The sequence below is a fragment of the Scophthalmus maximus genome, chromosome 13, assembly GCF_022379125.1.
Source record: "Scophthalmus maximus strain ysfricsl-2021 chromosome 13, ASM2237912v1, whole genome shotgun sequence".
NCBI classification, from domain to species: domain Eukaryota; kingdom Metazoa; phylum Chordata; class Actinopteri; order Pleuronectiformes; family Scophthalmidae; genus Scophthalmus; species Scophthalmus maximus.
The window spans coordinates 5,074,564-5,090,172 of record NC_061527.1 but is presented as its reverse complement, the minus strand read 5'-3'; the positions used below and the strand labels follow the sequence as shown (position 1 = coordinate 5,090,172).

At 45.6% G+C, this 15,609-nt stretch overlaps 1 protein-coding gene across 1 annotated transcript in view; it reads right to left on the bottom strand.

Moving 5' to 3' along the window:
- The window catches only part of LOC118318411 (ephrin type-B receptor 1-like), an 82,647-nt gene that overhangs the window by 37,090 nt on the left and 29,948 nt on the right, over positions 1-15,609 (bottom strand). The window contains exons 4-8 of the mRNA XM_035648045.2: positions 15,163-15,381; positions 14,886-15,066; positions 6,524-6,679; positions 1,819-2,081; positions 487-562 (exon numbers count right to left, since the gene is read on the bottom strand). Coding sequence (XP_035503938.2) covers positions 487-562; positions 1,819-2,081; positions 6,524-6,679; positions 14,886-15,066; positions 15,163-15,381 — 895 coding nt within the window. The remainder of the gene's footprint in view (positions 1-486; positions 563-1,818; positions 2,082-6,523; positions 6,680-14,885; positions 15,067-15,162; positions 15,382-15,609) is intronic.

Below are 15,609 nucleotides of genomic sequence, written 5' to 3'. Positions count from 1 at the left end.
AGCCCAAGCGGCCCGTAGGTTGAGGTAAATGACGCGATGAGAAAAGCAGCTTTTAAATCTGAATTTGGGTGGCGGCGGAAATATCACTTGAGTCTGTCTCTATAAAGTACTGATGGGGCACTAACTCAGCTCACTTTACAGTCTGCAAGAAACGTACTGTCAAGAGAGCGAGGAGGGGATAAAGGCATGAGGAAGAGAATTGAGAGAGAGAGAGAGAGAGAGAGAGAGAGCGAGAGAGAGAGAGGCAGGATGAAAGCTGCGGATGTGCAGGAAAGACAGCGAACGGGAAGAGAAAGGGGCGACAGAGGGAGAGAGATGACATGTTTTAAGTATTAAAAGACTGTAGCTCAATTTCCTTTATCCCCCTCTCGCTTAATCCGCCATGCCCCCGGGGCATGCTCTCTCTCTCTCTCTCACACGCACGCACGCACGCACGCTTTAAACTTACACACACACAATCACTCAGCTTCTGCATTTCCCACTCACCAGCCTGATTGGTTGTAATGTTGATTGACAGTTGCTGGGCGGGGTAGGGGCTCTTGTTGGAGACTCCATTGATTGACTGTAGGATAAAAAAAGAAAAAGGGTTATGGGTCAGTTATTCCGCCTCAGTGACATTAACATCCACATTTATTTGAACTGACCACTGAGTCCTTCCCCTGTCTTTGTCACTGGTGCTTCACTTCTCAGGGCAGAGATGTGTATTTGCCTTTTAACCACACGTTTGTGTCGACAGTTGGCTGGTTAAGAGTCTAATACCTTCTTTTTTGTTCATCTTCTGTTTTTTAGTATTCAAGCAATTTTAAAAAACGTCCTACATTTTTTTCAGATAATACTTTTACAACTACACTGAAGGTCTTCAGATGACTTTGTATTGTTGGAGTAGGTGTCAACTGGTGCAACTGGCTTCAGTCAACACAATCCCAATCAATTAATCTTTGGTGATCTATACAATCCCACGACAGACTCATGTCCAGGCGGCACTATTCATATCAGTGCATCTCTAAAAAAGGGACGAGAGACTATATGTTTGAGCGGATTCTTTAAAAAACCAAAACAAATGCCATTTCTAATTAGATCCACTGAACTCTGACATTAGCCTACACGGGGGAAAGTGAAGTTACGCGCTCTCTTCCCTGAACAACTCCACAGCAGGCTGTCCTGATTTTAGACAGCCAACTTTGATAGTAAACCGGGCCGACGGCACAGCGGTGAAGGTTGCACAAGCTTTACAGACTTCTGGATGGCTTTGTTGTTTGAGACAACATGATGTAACTGCAGAATGTGCATAAAAAGGCCGCGTTTCAGAGCGGCGCCGCGATGCATCACAATGCAAATCTGGCAGCCACTGTATTTGCATTTAAAGCGTTACGAGGTGAAAGCAGCAAGTAATATGTAATAAGTATTGTTTTGAGTTTTGAGCACTTTTTTTTACTTTCAAATAATCATAATGATGATAATAATAATCTATAGCATATATTATTTAAGTATCATTCAGAAAACTGCTGGAATACTGAAATTTAATATCCTGGATTCAAAGCAATTAAAATGGATCATGGCAGAGTCTCCTTGCAAATACCAACAATGCAGAACCAATAATGCTGCAGTGATGGTTTGAGAGATTCATTTCATGTATTTTAACATGTTTTGCTGTAATTTGGGGTGCCTGGAGTCCACTGTGGATCCAGCTGTGATCCTCCAAGGAAGGTGAGTGTTTGATGCTCAAAGGACTGATTGTCCCTGAAGTATTCCTTTTCCAACACAGACGGGTGGACAAAACACTTCCTAGAATAAATCAAGTTTTCCCTGCAGGCCTACCTGTATGTCGAAGGTGTACGACGTGTGGGCGCGCAGCTTGCTGATCTCCACCGCCGTCTCCTTCAGCCCCCGCCGGCCCGGGACAAACGCCACGCTGTCGTCGCACGGCTGACACGCCCTGCGCTCGTTGCTGTGGCACCGGCGGCATTGGACGTTGTACGACAGGTCGCCGCGGTGCCCCGTGTCGCGCGGCGTGTGCCACTCGAGCAGCACCGACGTCTGGTTGACGACCGAGACCACATTGCGAGGCGCTGACGGGACACCTGGGGAGAGATGATGATGATGATGATGATGATGATGATGATGATGAGGGGGGGCGACAGCGGGATGACAGTAAGAGTTCCGGTCTGCTTCAGTGTCCCTTTTCATAAAGCTGAGACTGTCCATGCCAAAGTGGTGCAGATATTAATCGGGTAAATTCAAATTTGATTCCGTCAGTTGAGAGCGAATCAATGCAACACACCTGGATGCAATCAAACTTCATTATGGTGAGCAATCATTTGTTTGTTTTTTTTAATCAAGTGGTTCCCAGCTTCCATATGGATATTTATTTTTTATAATCACAAGATGTCTGGCATTTTGTATTAGAGGAAGCTGCCGTATTAGCAGACTGCTGCTTAGTTTAAATAAATAAATAAATAAACTATTTATTTTTTTACACGTTTCAGTTCATATAACATTTCGACTAAACAAGCAGCTTATGTAAATGTGTGATGGGAGTTTGACCATTCCAATGGTCAAACTCTAATTGTCACATTTTAGGCAAAGATGCAACAAAATTTTGTTTCCAGCCTTTCAAATGTCAATATTTGCCGCTTTTCCTAGTCTTCTATGGTACTAGACTCGTTATCTTTGGGTCTCTAACTGCTGGACAGACAAAAATGATAACAATTTAAAATTAAAAATCATCCAATATGTCAACTCGGGACTCAATGGACAAAGTAATCCATCATCAAAGATAAGTAGCAGCCCCGTTTCACAAACATGAGATGAATCTGGAGTATTTTCACCAGGAGGCTGCAACAGAAAAAGAACAACGTGTCTCCTCCCACCATGGGAGGAAATGCAGATCCATATTCCAGATTCAAAAGATCAGACTCAAATCAAAGTCAAAGTGACAGGGTCTGTCATATTCTGCACTTGTCGTCACACTGGCCGGAAGATACAAGGACACAGCCGAGACCATGTTGTAGAGGCTGCCTGTATGGAAAATTGCCTTTATGGAACATGTGTGTTTTTCCGAACCAGTTTTACTGGTGCAGATGTGAAGAATCTTTTCTTCAGCCAATTATCAGTCCAAAAGGTGACACCTCGGCTCCCCACTGTCAGGCCTTTTCCCCCTCTCGCTGGTTCTCCTCTCTTCTCCCTTTAGCTCGTGTCTTTGATGTGAGGAGGGTTTTTTGCGGCTGCGATCGCGAGTCGTTCGCGCACGCCCGGAGTTTTCACAAGGTCAAAGCGAGCTGGGCTCACTTCTTCCTTGGCTGTTGACACACATTCACAGACACCACGACAACGTCGACATGAAACGGATATTTCAACCTTGGCACACATTGGATCACAGAGTCTCCAGAAATGTCTGAGACGGCCCAGTGCAATGACACACACACACACACACACACACACACACACACACACACACACACACACACACACACACACACACACACACACACACACACACACACACACACACACACACACACACACACACACACACACACACACACACACACACACACACACACACACACACACACACACACACACACACACACACAGCAGCATCAGTGCTAACAATCGGTGGGGGGTTGAAAATCTAAGCAGCACAATCTTATAAGCGCTCCCCGCTGAGGGAGACGGGACCCGTCAAAAGCTGTGCCTTCGTAATTATATGCGCGTAGGCACACGCAGCGGGTTGACACAGATATTCACTCAGTCTTACTTTTCCATCCGAAGAGAACAAACACAAATTCTTTTTTACGCAGTCGAGGCACTCAAGAGTTCACGGCACACACGCGTTCGAATGCAAGAAAAGTACGATAAGGGCTAATAAACACATTTTAACTTGACCATTTTCAGTGCTGCTACAGTAAAACGCAATTTCACCCACTGTTTGCGAAATGGCTTTTGCAGCATTAATCGGACCAATACACAAAAATACACACAAACATACAGTACACCGCCCATGAAGGACAATGTGGGAAGGAATTTTCAGTTGGGAAACTATCGACCGACACACACACACACACACACACACACACACACACACACACACACACACACACACACACACACACACACACACACACACACACACACACACACACACACACACACACACACACACACACACACACACACACACACACACACACACACACTTTCATTTCACTGATCTTTTATATCTGATTGAGTTCATACCAAATATAAACATACTGGAGCTCCGTCCCATGTTGGAGTTCTGAGAGTTTTTTTCACAATGCTCTCGAATTAAAAGTCCCACGTTGATTCAAACCTTTTCTTTTCTTTTCTTCTTCTGTCAGCATCAACTTGAAAGTGCTGCTGCTGTCTGCGCTTTCTCTGTTGTCAGAATCCGTTAACCCCACAAATTGCTTCACAACTAAGAAATCCTTTCTTAAATTGTCACTTTAAGGCGCCCCCCCCCCCCCCCCCCCCCCCCCCCCCCCGCTTTCATATATTTCAACCACATAAAGACATTTACAAATGTCGCAGCTCGAAGACCCGATCACATCTTTCATTTGTTTTGTGCACGACGTAGAATGAGCTTCAAGCCTTCTAATTGGATTAAACCCATCGGTGACAAATCACTCTCCTTATCGCCTCTATGTATTCATCGATCACTGTGTTGCTATCTTACAGCGAAAATTGGTTGTGCATCCAACGGTGCGTTCACACCTGACCTGTTTGGTTTGGTATATAGAGGCTGGGGAGGCGGCTTTCAATGGAACTCCTTTTGTTTCCGGGTGAAGTCTGCCGTGGTTTTATTTGTGGCGTGAAAGCAAAGCGAGCCGCAGAATGGTGCGATATTAGATACGTGATTTTATTCCTTCATCCGTTGGCTACGCACGCCGCATATCCCTTTGAGGGGGTCACGGTTACTAACCCTGACCCTAACATACGGGCACAGGGTGAACATGTGAACGCCACGCAGACAGGAACCGGCCGGCCAGCAGGGGCCAAAACCAGAATGTTCGAGGCAACGGCGTCAACCACTGCACCACCATGCCGTGAAATTAACATGAAATTAAAAGATAGACCACGGGCTAGATCCAACTGCTGATCTTGGATTCTCAAGGAAGTGATCATTCAGGCAATTTGTAGTAAGTTTATGTAACATACATGTTAACTATGTTAACATGTATGCACATCAGTAATGCCAAGAGTCTCCCCTTAAAATGAAATGGAAATAAGGTCAAATAAAGATATGGTGTATAGTCTATGTATTTTAGCAGTTTGTCATTAACACAGTAATGTCGGCCCTGTTCTATTACTGGACAAGTTCCCTTTTTTTCAGTCCGCTTCTGTTCTATTTATGACATTTAGGTCCAGTCGGGGTCTCATCATTAACCTGATGACCACTTCCTCTTTGTGACCATCTGAGAGCACAAAAGAAAAACCGTTAAGTGCGTCATAACTTGCTCTCAGCCCCCAAGAATTTAATTTCCCCGCTTCATATTTGCTCCTAATGATTCATTTGTAGGAGGCACTCGAACAAAGGGAAGCATCCCCCCCCCCCCGGTCAAGACCGACTGAACCAAACTACAGACGTGGAAGCAATCTCAGCTGTGCACTGCTGGGCGGATCGACACAAGGAGATGGACCTCATAGAAATCCAAACTCGTAGTCAGAGGTCAATACCAGTGATGAAGAGGAAAATTATGATTTGAATTTTTTTTCTTCCCAAGGAGAATGTCAATGAATGTTGGAGTACAATAAAGTCCATCTTATGAATGAACCAGTTTTTTTCTTTTTAACACCACCCAAAAAAACAAACATGTTCAGGTCACCAGGACGTGTGCACACACACACACACACACACACACACACACACACACACACACACACACACACACACACACACACACACACACACACACACACACACACACACACACACACACACACACACACACACACACACACACACACACACACACACACACACACACACTAGACAAGTCCAGAATGAATCATGTTTCAACCTACATACAGCATCTCTCCGCGGAACGGGGGGAGCCTGCGTTTTGTCCGACTGTGCCTCGTCTTGAATAGCAGCATCGCCTCTCCGACACCCTAAACACATATTCCCCTCAGTGGAAAAGTCGGGAGGAACGTGGCAGCGTGATGACTTCGCGCTCCCCCAAATCGCCGAACAAGGACGGGAACACTGCGGCACTACTCGCTCTGAACGAGCTGCATTAGAATGAAAGAAATTAAAGGCGGACGTTGGACTTTTTTAATTGGTTTAATGGCGACACACCGGAACTGCCGGTGATGCCAGTCAATGATGTGCTGTGAAATGTCCACTGTTGGTAATTTCAGTCCAAAGATCTGCGTTATTGACCATCCTAAAGCATAATCGCACGCCGCTACATCATTGTCGGGTTTATTGCGGACGTGTTTTTGCTTCGTGTATGTAGTAGGGGTTCGTTTGACAGAGACAGAGAGAAAGAGACTGACTCACTGGTGCACACGTCCTCAGGTTTGTCCATGTCCCCGCGGTAATAGCCGTTCCGACAGCCACAGAGGGTGGCGGCCTCGATGGTGGAGCGACTGTTGAGCGGACATTGCTGACATAATCCTCCCCCCTGTGACGACTTAAAGGTTCCCTGAGGACAAGCTGTAAAGAGACAGAGAGAGAGAGAGAGGAGGAGGAGGTTAAAAACAATGCATATTATCCAGAACACAAACCAAATGTCATGAATAAGTTTAAGTCATTTATCTTTTTGTCTTGATTTGCAGAGCGTTTGGTAAACTTTGTTTTATGACGGCATTGTACCAACGGAGTTATTCTTGGTACTAAGAAGTTGACAAAGCACAGAGGGGGGATTTTCTGGGATTGCAGCTCATGATCTTGTTCCGACAAGATACACAAAAAACCATTGTGTGTGTGTGCGCGCGTGTGTGAGTGTGTGTGAGTTACGGCTTCTCCATTCCTCCAGCTACCTCATCTGGGTCAGAGTTGTTTCATGTCCATGTGGTTTCAACTGAATTATCCTTTATGAAACCAAGCACACGAATTCATTCTTTAAAAAAATGATGTCCCACAGCTTTTATTACCCCCAAAACTTTTATTCACCCAGGGACGGCTCACGCTGAGCATGAAGCACGTTCTCGTTATTCAGCTTGCCTACATGCAGTTTCATCATTTGCACTGCGGTATGCCTGGAACATGACTACAGCAGTAATGGAAGTCAGACGGGTGCGTGTGCGTGTGCGTGCGTGTGCGCGCGTGTGTGTGTGTGTGTGTGTGTGTGTGTGTGTGTGTGTGTGTGTGTGCGTGTGTGTGGACTGGATCCTTCTGCAAGTAATTCTGAAAATTAAACCAACATTTTCCTGTTGGCTCTATTAAGACCATTGCATACCAACAACCATCTGAAGATAGCAAGTCAAATATTGTATGTAGCCTCCAATTTCAAGAATTATGTATTCCTATAATTCATTCACGTCAAATAAAGATTTATGAATTTCAATTGTATATAAAAATCTCCATCCATTTGGATTTGCGACTACTCGCGTCTTTCAAGCGACTTGGTATCCATTTATTGGAACGAAAAACTCGGAACATTACTTCTCTCATTTGCATCACATTAAGGTTTATTCGTATGTTTATGTTAAATCTGTGCAATCCCAATGGATGGAAATTGTAGATGCAATTAAAAAACTTAAATCTTAAATAATAAATATCTGTTCATCCAATGAAACTGATCTGGAAACTATGAAACAATGTCATTCTGGAAAAGTATGGGGCGCATTATGGAGTCAATCTAAATCCCCAAAAGACTAAAGTAATTGAAAATGTTCACTTATCGCCATTACTGTACTAACTACTGTCTCATTTCATGTATGACAAATACATATCACATTGAAATATAAGGCTGAATAATTGAACGTTAGCACACATGAATCCTCTCTGCAAATAGCAGGTCTCTGATGCTACAGATGCATCATCCCTTTGTTGCCAGATGGTCCAGCGCAAGTTCTGTTGCATTTTTAATTTTGGACATGCATTTTTAATTGCAACTACGTCTGACCTTTGCCTGGACATGATGTCACAGGCCAGAATCATCGGTGTTACTGCAGAATCTGTATTCGAAAGTATACGTTTCTGGTTCTTTGACCAAAATATCTATTAGGATGTACTTGTAATATGTCCTTCTGAAAAAAAATACTAGCCAAAATAGCATCACACTTTATATCACATTATGGAATACACTAGCAAGTCAAATCTAAGTTAGTTCTAAGTTTTCAGAGAAGATGGAACAATATTCTAGTTCAAAAATCTAAAGTCACACCCAACAAAAGTCGGGCAATTGTTCACCCAGTCAGGTACAGAAAGAGTCCATGTTGATGTGTCAGGTGAAAGCACCTCTCAATTATTTGTTAGTCATATAAATACTGTATTAGGGAAGCTCAGGTGAGTCATTAAACATTTCCACGCTGGTCGGTGACTGAACCCTTCTAAGCCTCAACGCTGCGACTCTACTTCCTCGCGACTATGACTGGCTGTGAGACTGACAGCAAGGACTGAGAGTATGTGACAGGTGAACTATTAAAAGGTCTTACATCAAGTTTGAAGCCGGAGTGAAAAAAGGTCACAGCGGATTGACTTAAAAGTGAAATGTAACATGAGGACACGGTCAAACATCCCAAGGGAAACACCTCACGAGTGAAGTGAAGAGTATATTATATCCCAAAAAGGCTTTTCTGTTTTAAATTTCAAAGAAATGATTCAATAAGTGGCACCCTTGTGAGGGCAGACACACTCTGAATTATGATTATTTGTTAAAAAAAAAAAAACAGGTGTGAAATGAAATATAAAAAACAAAAACAAAGGCTCTGCCAAAAGACTGAGGCTTTTCTAAATGTTACCGTTTTCCAGATTTGCTTTCAATTTCTTTCTATTTCTTTTTATTCCTCTGCAAGAAATTAATGCTCACGTAGATAATATAAGACCAAAAATGACAATGTCAAAAGTTAAGAGCATCTGTGTCACTGAAATCAAAATGGTTCACGGTCGGACAGATTTTGTCCAAGAGCGAAATACATCGAAACTAAGACAGAAATCAAAATGACAGACAATGACAAAAACATTCGGGGGAAGAACAGCAGGAGACGAGAGGCGCTTTTAATCAACGTCGGCGGCAGCAGGCGCTACTTGGACGAAACACGCGAGGGGAATATCTCGGCTTGGGCTCTGCGAAATTGTGATGGGCATTGTCACTGTATTCTGACATTTTAAAGAAACGGATTTGTTGATTAATTTCAGAACTGTTGGTCGCAGAACTAACAGTGATGTGGCAAGTGCACGCATGCAAAGTCCCAGGCTAAATAATGGAACCGCAGCGACAACTGTCAGTCAGCGACAACGTCGGCAAAAGGCTTTTCGAGGTGCATTCTGGGAACTCGACAGTGGCCCGACTCAGTCTTCTCCACCATCTCAACTGAGCAGTGGTCTGAGACTCGCGCCCAAGATGGAGGCATCACATCAGGCGGGATGCGACGTCCGACCCGTGTCGGAAGGCAAAAGTGTGCACAGTCGTTCCGGATGGCCTCGCTCGGAGGCAGCGTGAAAAGCCTCCGCCCTTAAGCGTCAAGGTCGAAGTCCGCCCCTTCTTAGTTTTGACTGGTCGTCAATGTGGAAAGGAGGAGGAGGGGGACGGGGGGGACGGGGGTGGGGGCGGGGGCGGGAGTGTCTTACACAATAAAAGCCAAGTGAGGGGAGATCAGAGATGTGAAAGCTCGGGTGTGACGTGCTGCAGACGAACGCGCAGGGCGACTTTTTCTTTCGAGGGCCGGGATGAATGATGAGTAACGGCCCTAATGACAGTAACCATGAAGTGGTGCTCCTTTCTCCGTGTCTATTTGTCAAACTCTTAAAACCAAGCGCCGCCCCCCCCCTCAACCATTTCCACCTGAACACGCAAACTGTTCACATCCACAAAGCTGTCGATGGCGATCATCGTCAATATGAATGACGTCAATATGAATGACGTGTGTGTGTGTGTGTGTGTGTGTGTGTGTGTGTGGGTGTTTTAAGACGATCTTCCACCAACCCACAGTTTCATCGTGTAAACCAGTGGGATTAAGACGCCGACCGTGTCCCCGGTTTGACTTCAGCCTGGGAATCTTTGTCGCGGCGCCACCGCCCTTGTTTTCTCGCCACACAATAGAAACACCCCTGATATTACCGAAAGGGCTGTGAAAGGCGAAGCAGGAGTGAAAGCTCTGGTGGGTTTTTGCTTTGTTTTACATCCAACTGGATCAAAGTGGAAAACAAACTCGGAAAGGAAATCACCGTCGGTCGATTTGATGCTCACGTACTGCAGATCTGTTTAAAACCAAAGTGAACATTATACCGACGTACTGTCCGTTATGTCGCCCCGCGTCCGTCCTTCAGCTGCAGTTTCGCCCGCATGTTTTCCTCAATCTCTGTTAGCGAGACACTTTGTCCTCCGCCTTTTTTCTCCTGCCCGTCTCTCTCTGTTAGTTTCTCTTCATTCAGACGTCTACCTTTCCTTTTGAAGCTGCATGTCAATGGTTTGTGCCTCTTTTGTGTGTTTGTGTGTGTGTGTGTGTGTGTGTGTGTGTGTGTGTGTGTGCGTCTTGAATACCCAGATAGGCATCTGGCTTGTCAAGGTCATTTATTCAACAACCTTCCTCATACACATGGGGCGTGTCACCATGGCAACAAGTCTTGGTCCCTTGCTCCCTCTCTCGCTCTCTCTCTCTTACTTTCTATGCCGAGCTGTCTGAGGATTTCAAACTGCCAACGCTGCAAATGAATTTGTGTGTGTTTAGGATCGGGCCCACACGCGTACGATCAGTTATGTGCAACTCTCTACATCCGGATTTGAGAGAGGGCGTTTGCGCGGCGGTGTAGCGGTTACAGCGCTGTCGCCTCGCAGGAAGAAGGTTCTTGGTTCGCGTCCCGGTTTCGACCCAACCGGGGTCGTTCTGTGCGGCGTGTGCTTGCTCTCTCCGTGCATGCCGAGGTTTTCCCTCCGGCTACTCCGGCTTCGTCCTGCAGTCCGAGGACACGCAGATTTGGGGTTTTAGGTTAATTGGGAGACTCTACATTGACCTGTCCAGGGTGAACCCCGCCTCTCGCCCAATGTCAGCTGGGATTGGCGCCGGCCCCCTCGCTGGATAAAGGATGAAGCGGCGTAGACAATGGATGGATGGATGGATGGATTGGACAGAAACATTGACTCGACAATAGTGACCTCTTATTAGAGAGTTAAACTTGTATGATACACATCAATCCACTGATGGAAGAGTTTGAACAGCGCAGCATTCAGCCGGTAACATTCAGCGAGCCTTTTGAACCGAAGTTAATGGCAGCTGCTCTATCCCTGGTACAGATAGCTTGGGTAGTGCAGATGTTTTCCACTCGAAAGAGAGCGTTTGAAGAAGAACTTGAGAACTCAAAGAGAGAAAAAAAAAAAATCTTTGATTCATACCAGACTGTGAAACTGAAGGAGAAAGGAGAGAGACATCTAACACAGATTTCTAGAGAAAGGGGGAAAAAAAGGACAAAGAGTGAGAAATAGATTATTCCTCTTTATCCCCTCAGTGCTTTTAGTCATGCGGCGCCCATGTGGATAACAAGTTGGCAAGCAGACGCACTGATCAATTATTAAAAACACGCACGTGTGTGCGTCTTTCCGTGGTCGTGAGGACAGAATTTGGTTCCAAACCATCGGGGATGGGGATGTTTTGGCATCGCACGGACATTATGGTGCCGTTCTAGGGTCACATGGTTACAGTAAAGGTTGGGGGTTAAGCATTTGGTTGAGATGGTTGAGGTTAGAGTGAGGGGCTAAGGAAACGCGATGTATCAATGAGTGTCCTCACAACCATAGGAAAACAAAATGTGTGTGTTTATGTGTGCTAAACGCCTGCAGGTTTTTAAAAAAAGTCTTTGCCTTGTTGGAGTCCACAGCCGGGGTAGTTTGTGTGTATTTTATGGCAGTGCTTACATTTGTAGTGTGCTGCATTTGAAGTAAGTCTTTTGAATATTTGTTGACTTGTGACACACAACTTTGAGGTTGAGCCGAATGGTTTGCACAATATGCTGGTTTGGCGCAAAATGAACACCATGTCTGTGGCCTCACACACACACACACACACACACACACACACACACACACACACACACACACACACACACACACACACACACACACACACACACACACACACACACACACACACACACACACACACACACACACACACACACACACACACACACACACACACACACACACACACACACACACACACACACACACACACACACACACACACACACACAGAGAGAGAGAGAGAGAGAGAGATAAGCGTCCGTTCGAATAGTGAATCCAGCTTCCTGCCAAGTCGTTATCAGCTGACTGGCAGAAGAAGAGCACACCAAAAAAATGGTGCCAGCTCGTCGGTGACAGACGGGCCGCGCGTTGTCCCGCGACACATTAAATCACAGCGAAAGCTTAAATCACACAAGCTTTGAATGAGGAACGTCGCGGGCGTACGTCGACACGGAACCACAAGAAAACAACAACTGTCAAGTCACGTCGACAGGGACTGTTTGCAGCCGGCACACTCCAACGGACATTTAGCCGTCCGGGAATATCACAGCGAGTTTCGCCTTTGAATGAGGATCTGACCAAAAAATCTGCATTCCAATCTCATTGAATCCAGTCGGATTTTCTCGTAGCGAGTTACTGTAAAAACAATATAAACACGGGTCGCATTAGACTCTGAGTAACACTACTCCGTGCCAATATACTGTAAACAAAGTGGAATCCTGTTAGAAAAAAAAAAAAAAAAAACAGGAAACACCAAGAACTGAGTTAATCACCTGGATCATCACCATCTTAAAATGCGAGCGGAGTCTCAGCAGTAATTAGACCCGTCCCCAGGAACAAACAGCGAGGCTGAGAGAAACACCGCTGCATCACAAGGCATCACAATGTGCTTTACCTCTTTATACTCTCTTGTGTGTTTAGGATCGTGCTCGCACCATCAGTTATGTGTAATATTCTATATCAGAATAATAGCAAAAGACATGCTGATGAAAAATGAGGGATTTTAATTGATATTCCACACAGTCAGAAAGGTTTATGGACTGTGGGAGGAAGCCGGAGAACCTGGAGAGAACCCACGCACACACAGGGAGAACGTGCAAACTCCACACAGAACCGGGACTCGAACCCAGAGCCTTCTTGCTGTGAGGCGAAAGCGCTGACCACTACACCACCGTGCCGCCTAAGCTTACTTCATCGTAATTTATTTATACAAATGCAGATTTAAAGATAGTTCATGCAATTATTACAGAGACGTGATTTATTTGAATAATAATTGATAGGAAAATGTGATTACATTTCTCATGTTGTTTTTCAAGGGCAATGATTTAAGAGGTCAATAATTTTTTCAATATCCAGAGGAAAGGACTCCACTTTAATTCCTTTTGCAATGGCAATCAACATTGCTGTAAAATTTTCAGACTTAATCACAGTCTGGTATGAATCACGTCTGGCTTACCTTCTCAACGCCCCAAATATCATCATCAAGTTTTTTTGTACGCAGAGAGACACAAAAGGATAAGCTACCGTCTCAGTCCGTGCATTTCATATATTTCTGTCTGAAAGAATGTTATTAATCAGCCGACTCCGTTTTTATCTCTCGGTTTTTGTTTCAGCCCTCGCTCCGTGGTTTGTCCTTTTTTTTTTCTTCTTTACTTTCTTGGCAGTCCACCCTTTCAGAAGGCTTTCCTTTCTTTCTTTCCCTTTCTGATCTGATACTCCTCTGTCTGCCTGACACTCTCTGGCAGGCCAGGACTAATTTGCAGTGGACTAATCTGGCTGGAACACGCTAAACTAATTAACATGGGATGAAGCGGCCTCACTTATCATTTCACCATATGTACATACATCACACTCGCACACACACGCACACACACCCACACACGCTCACACACACCCGCACGCACACATGCACACACACGCACACACACACACACACAGGGGAAAAATGGATGAGTCTCTCCAGGGAAAATAAGAAATGATGGGAATTACTTTGGAGAGGAAATGGGGAAGGAGGCCAGATATAAAAAAAAAAAGGAAGAAAAAGAGGTAGAGATAAACGGCACACTGAGGGAAGAGGAGCTATTTCTGTGCTTCGCTCAGTCAAGTCTGCTTCTGCTAACATTAACATATGGAACATCGGGGGCTGCGCCCCCCCCCCCCCTTGGGCCCAAAATACATCTTAATGTACACATGCCTGTGCTTGTTTAACTGTAGGAATGCCAGAAAACTGACATGCCTTGCTCGCCTGGATACACAAATCATTTGCATTTTTCTACACAAGTGACTCAGCACGGACTCGATCGGTGACTCGCAGGCCGAGTCGGGATTCAAATGGGGCCGATGTGTGACAGCCAATGAGAAATGAGTTGTTCGAAAGATGATCTGCGCGGCGGTCGTCATCATTTCTTTCATTCTGACGCAGCTCAGCGATGTGTATTAGGGTTGCCGACGTGTCGATCACGGTTATATGTTCACGATTCATGTGGTTTATTTGTCACGTCAGCTCCTGTGTGCTTGTGTTGTCCACTCGTTCAGATGTCGCCTGCTGAGACAGATTATCAGACGCGCGTGTGCCGGACATCGATTTGCCGTCGCCCCGTGAGCTCATGCCTCAAGATATCATCATGTTTGCGCGCACGGTCATTGAAGAGCAATTAATTTAGTCCGCTCGCACCGCGTTTTTGTTTTTTTTTTGCTCAGCCGCTCCAGCGCGGCCTCATCAATGCATAGATTTACCTCGACACACGTTGCCGTTGTCGGGTTCATAACCCGCCTTGCAGCTGCAGCTGCCGATGGGAACCATCCACTCTCCGTCGCCGTTGCAGTAAAGCTTGATGGGCACGTCCACCTCCTCGGCGTTGGGAATGCAGCTCCCCCTGGCGATGACTAATGAGGTGGACTCCGCCCCAGTCAGTGTCTGTGCGGAAGCAGAATCGACACAAAAGGGTCCATCAACGCGTTTTTTTGTCAACAGCAAACTCAGATTTTGTCAAATTCGACGGTGCGTCCGCACCTCTGGGAAGAAGGCGAAGTTCTGCACCACGCTGGGGCACTTCTTGTAGAACACCCTGACGGCGAGCAGGGACATGCAGGCGCCCAGATCCTGGAAGGCCAAGTGGAAGCCCCTGCCTTTGGACAGCGGCCCAAAGCTCCGGACCTCCGTGTTCACCTTCATCAGCCGGCCCCCAAAGTCGACCTGGGAGAAACTCTCGTCCGCCGCGATGGTGTCCACCTGGCAGCGACACAAAGGGAGAGAGGAGGACGGGGGGAGGGCAAATGAATAAATGGACCAACTCGCCTTGGCTCTTCTGTCCCCGTTCTTTAAGGAGCGGTGCATTTTAGGTCTATTTTATATTCATTAAGTAATGTTTGAGGCTACTGTGTAACACTAAATAAATCCACTTGCCACCACACATCATTTAATTTTATTGCGGTGGAATTTAGTCATAATTGGCTATTT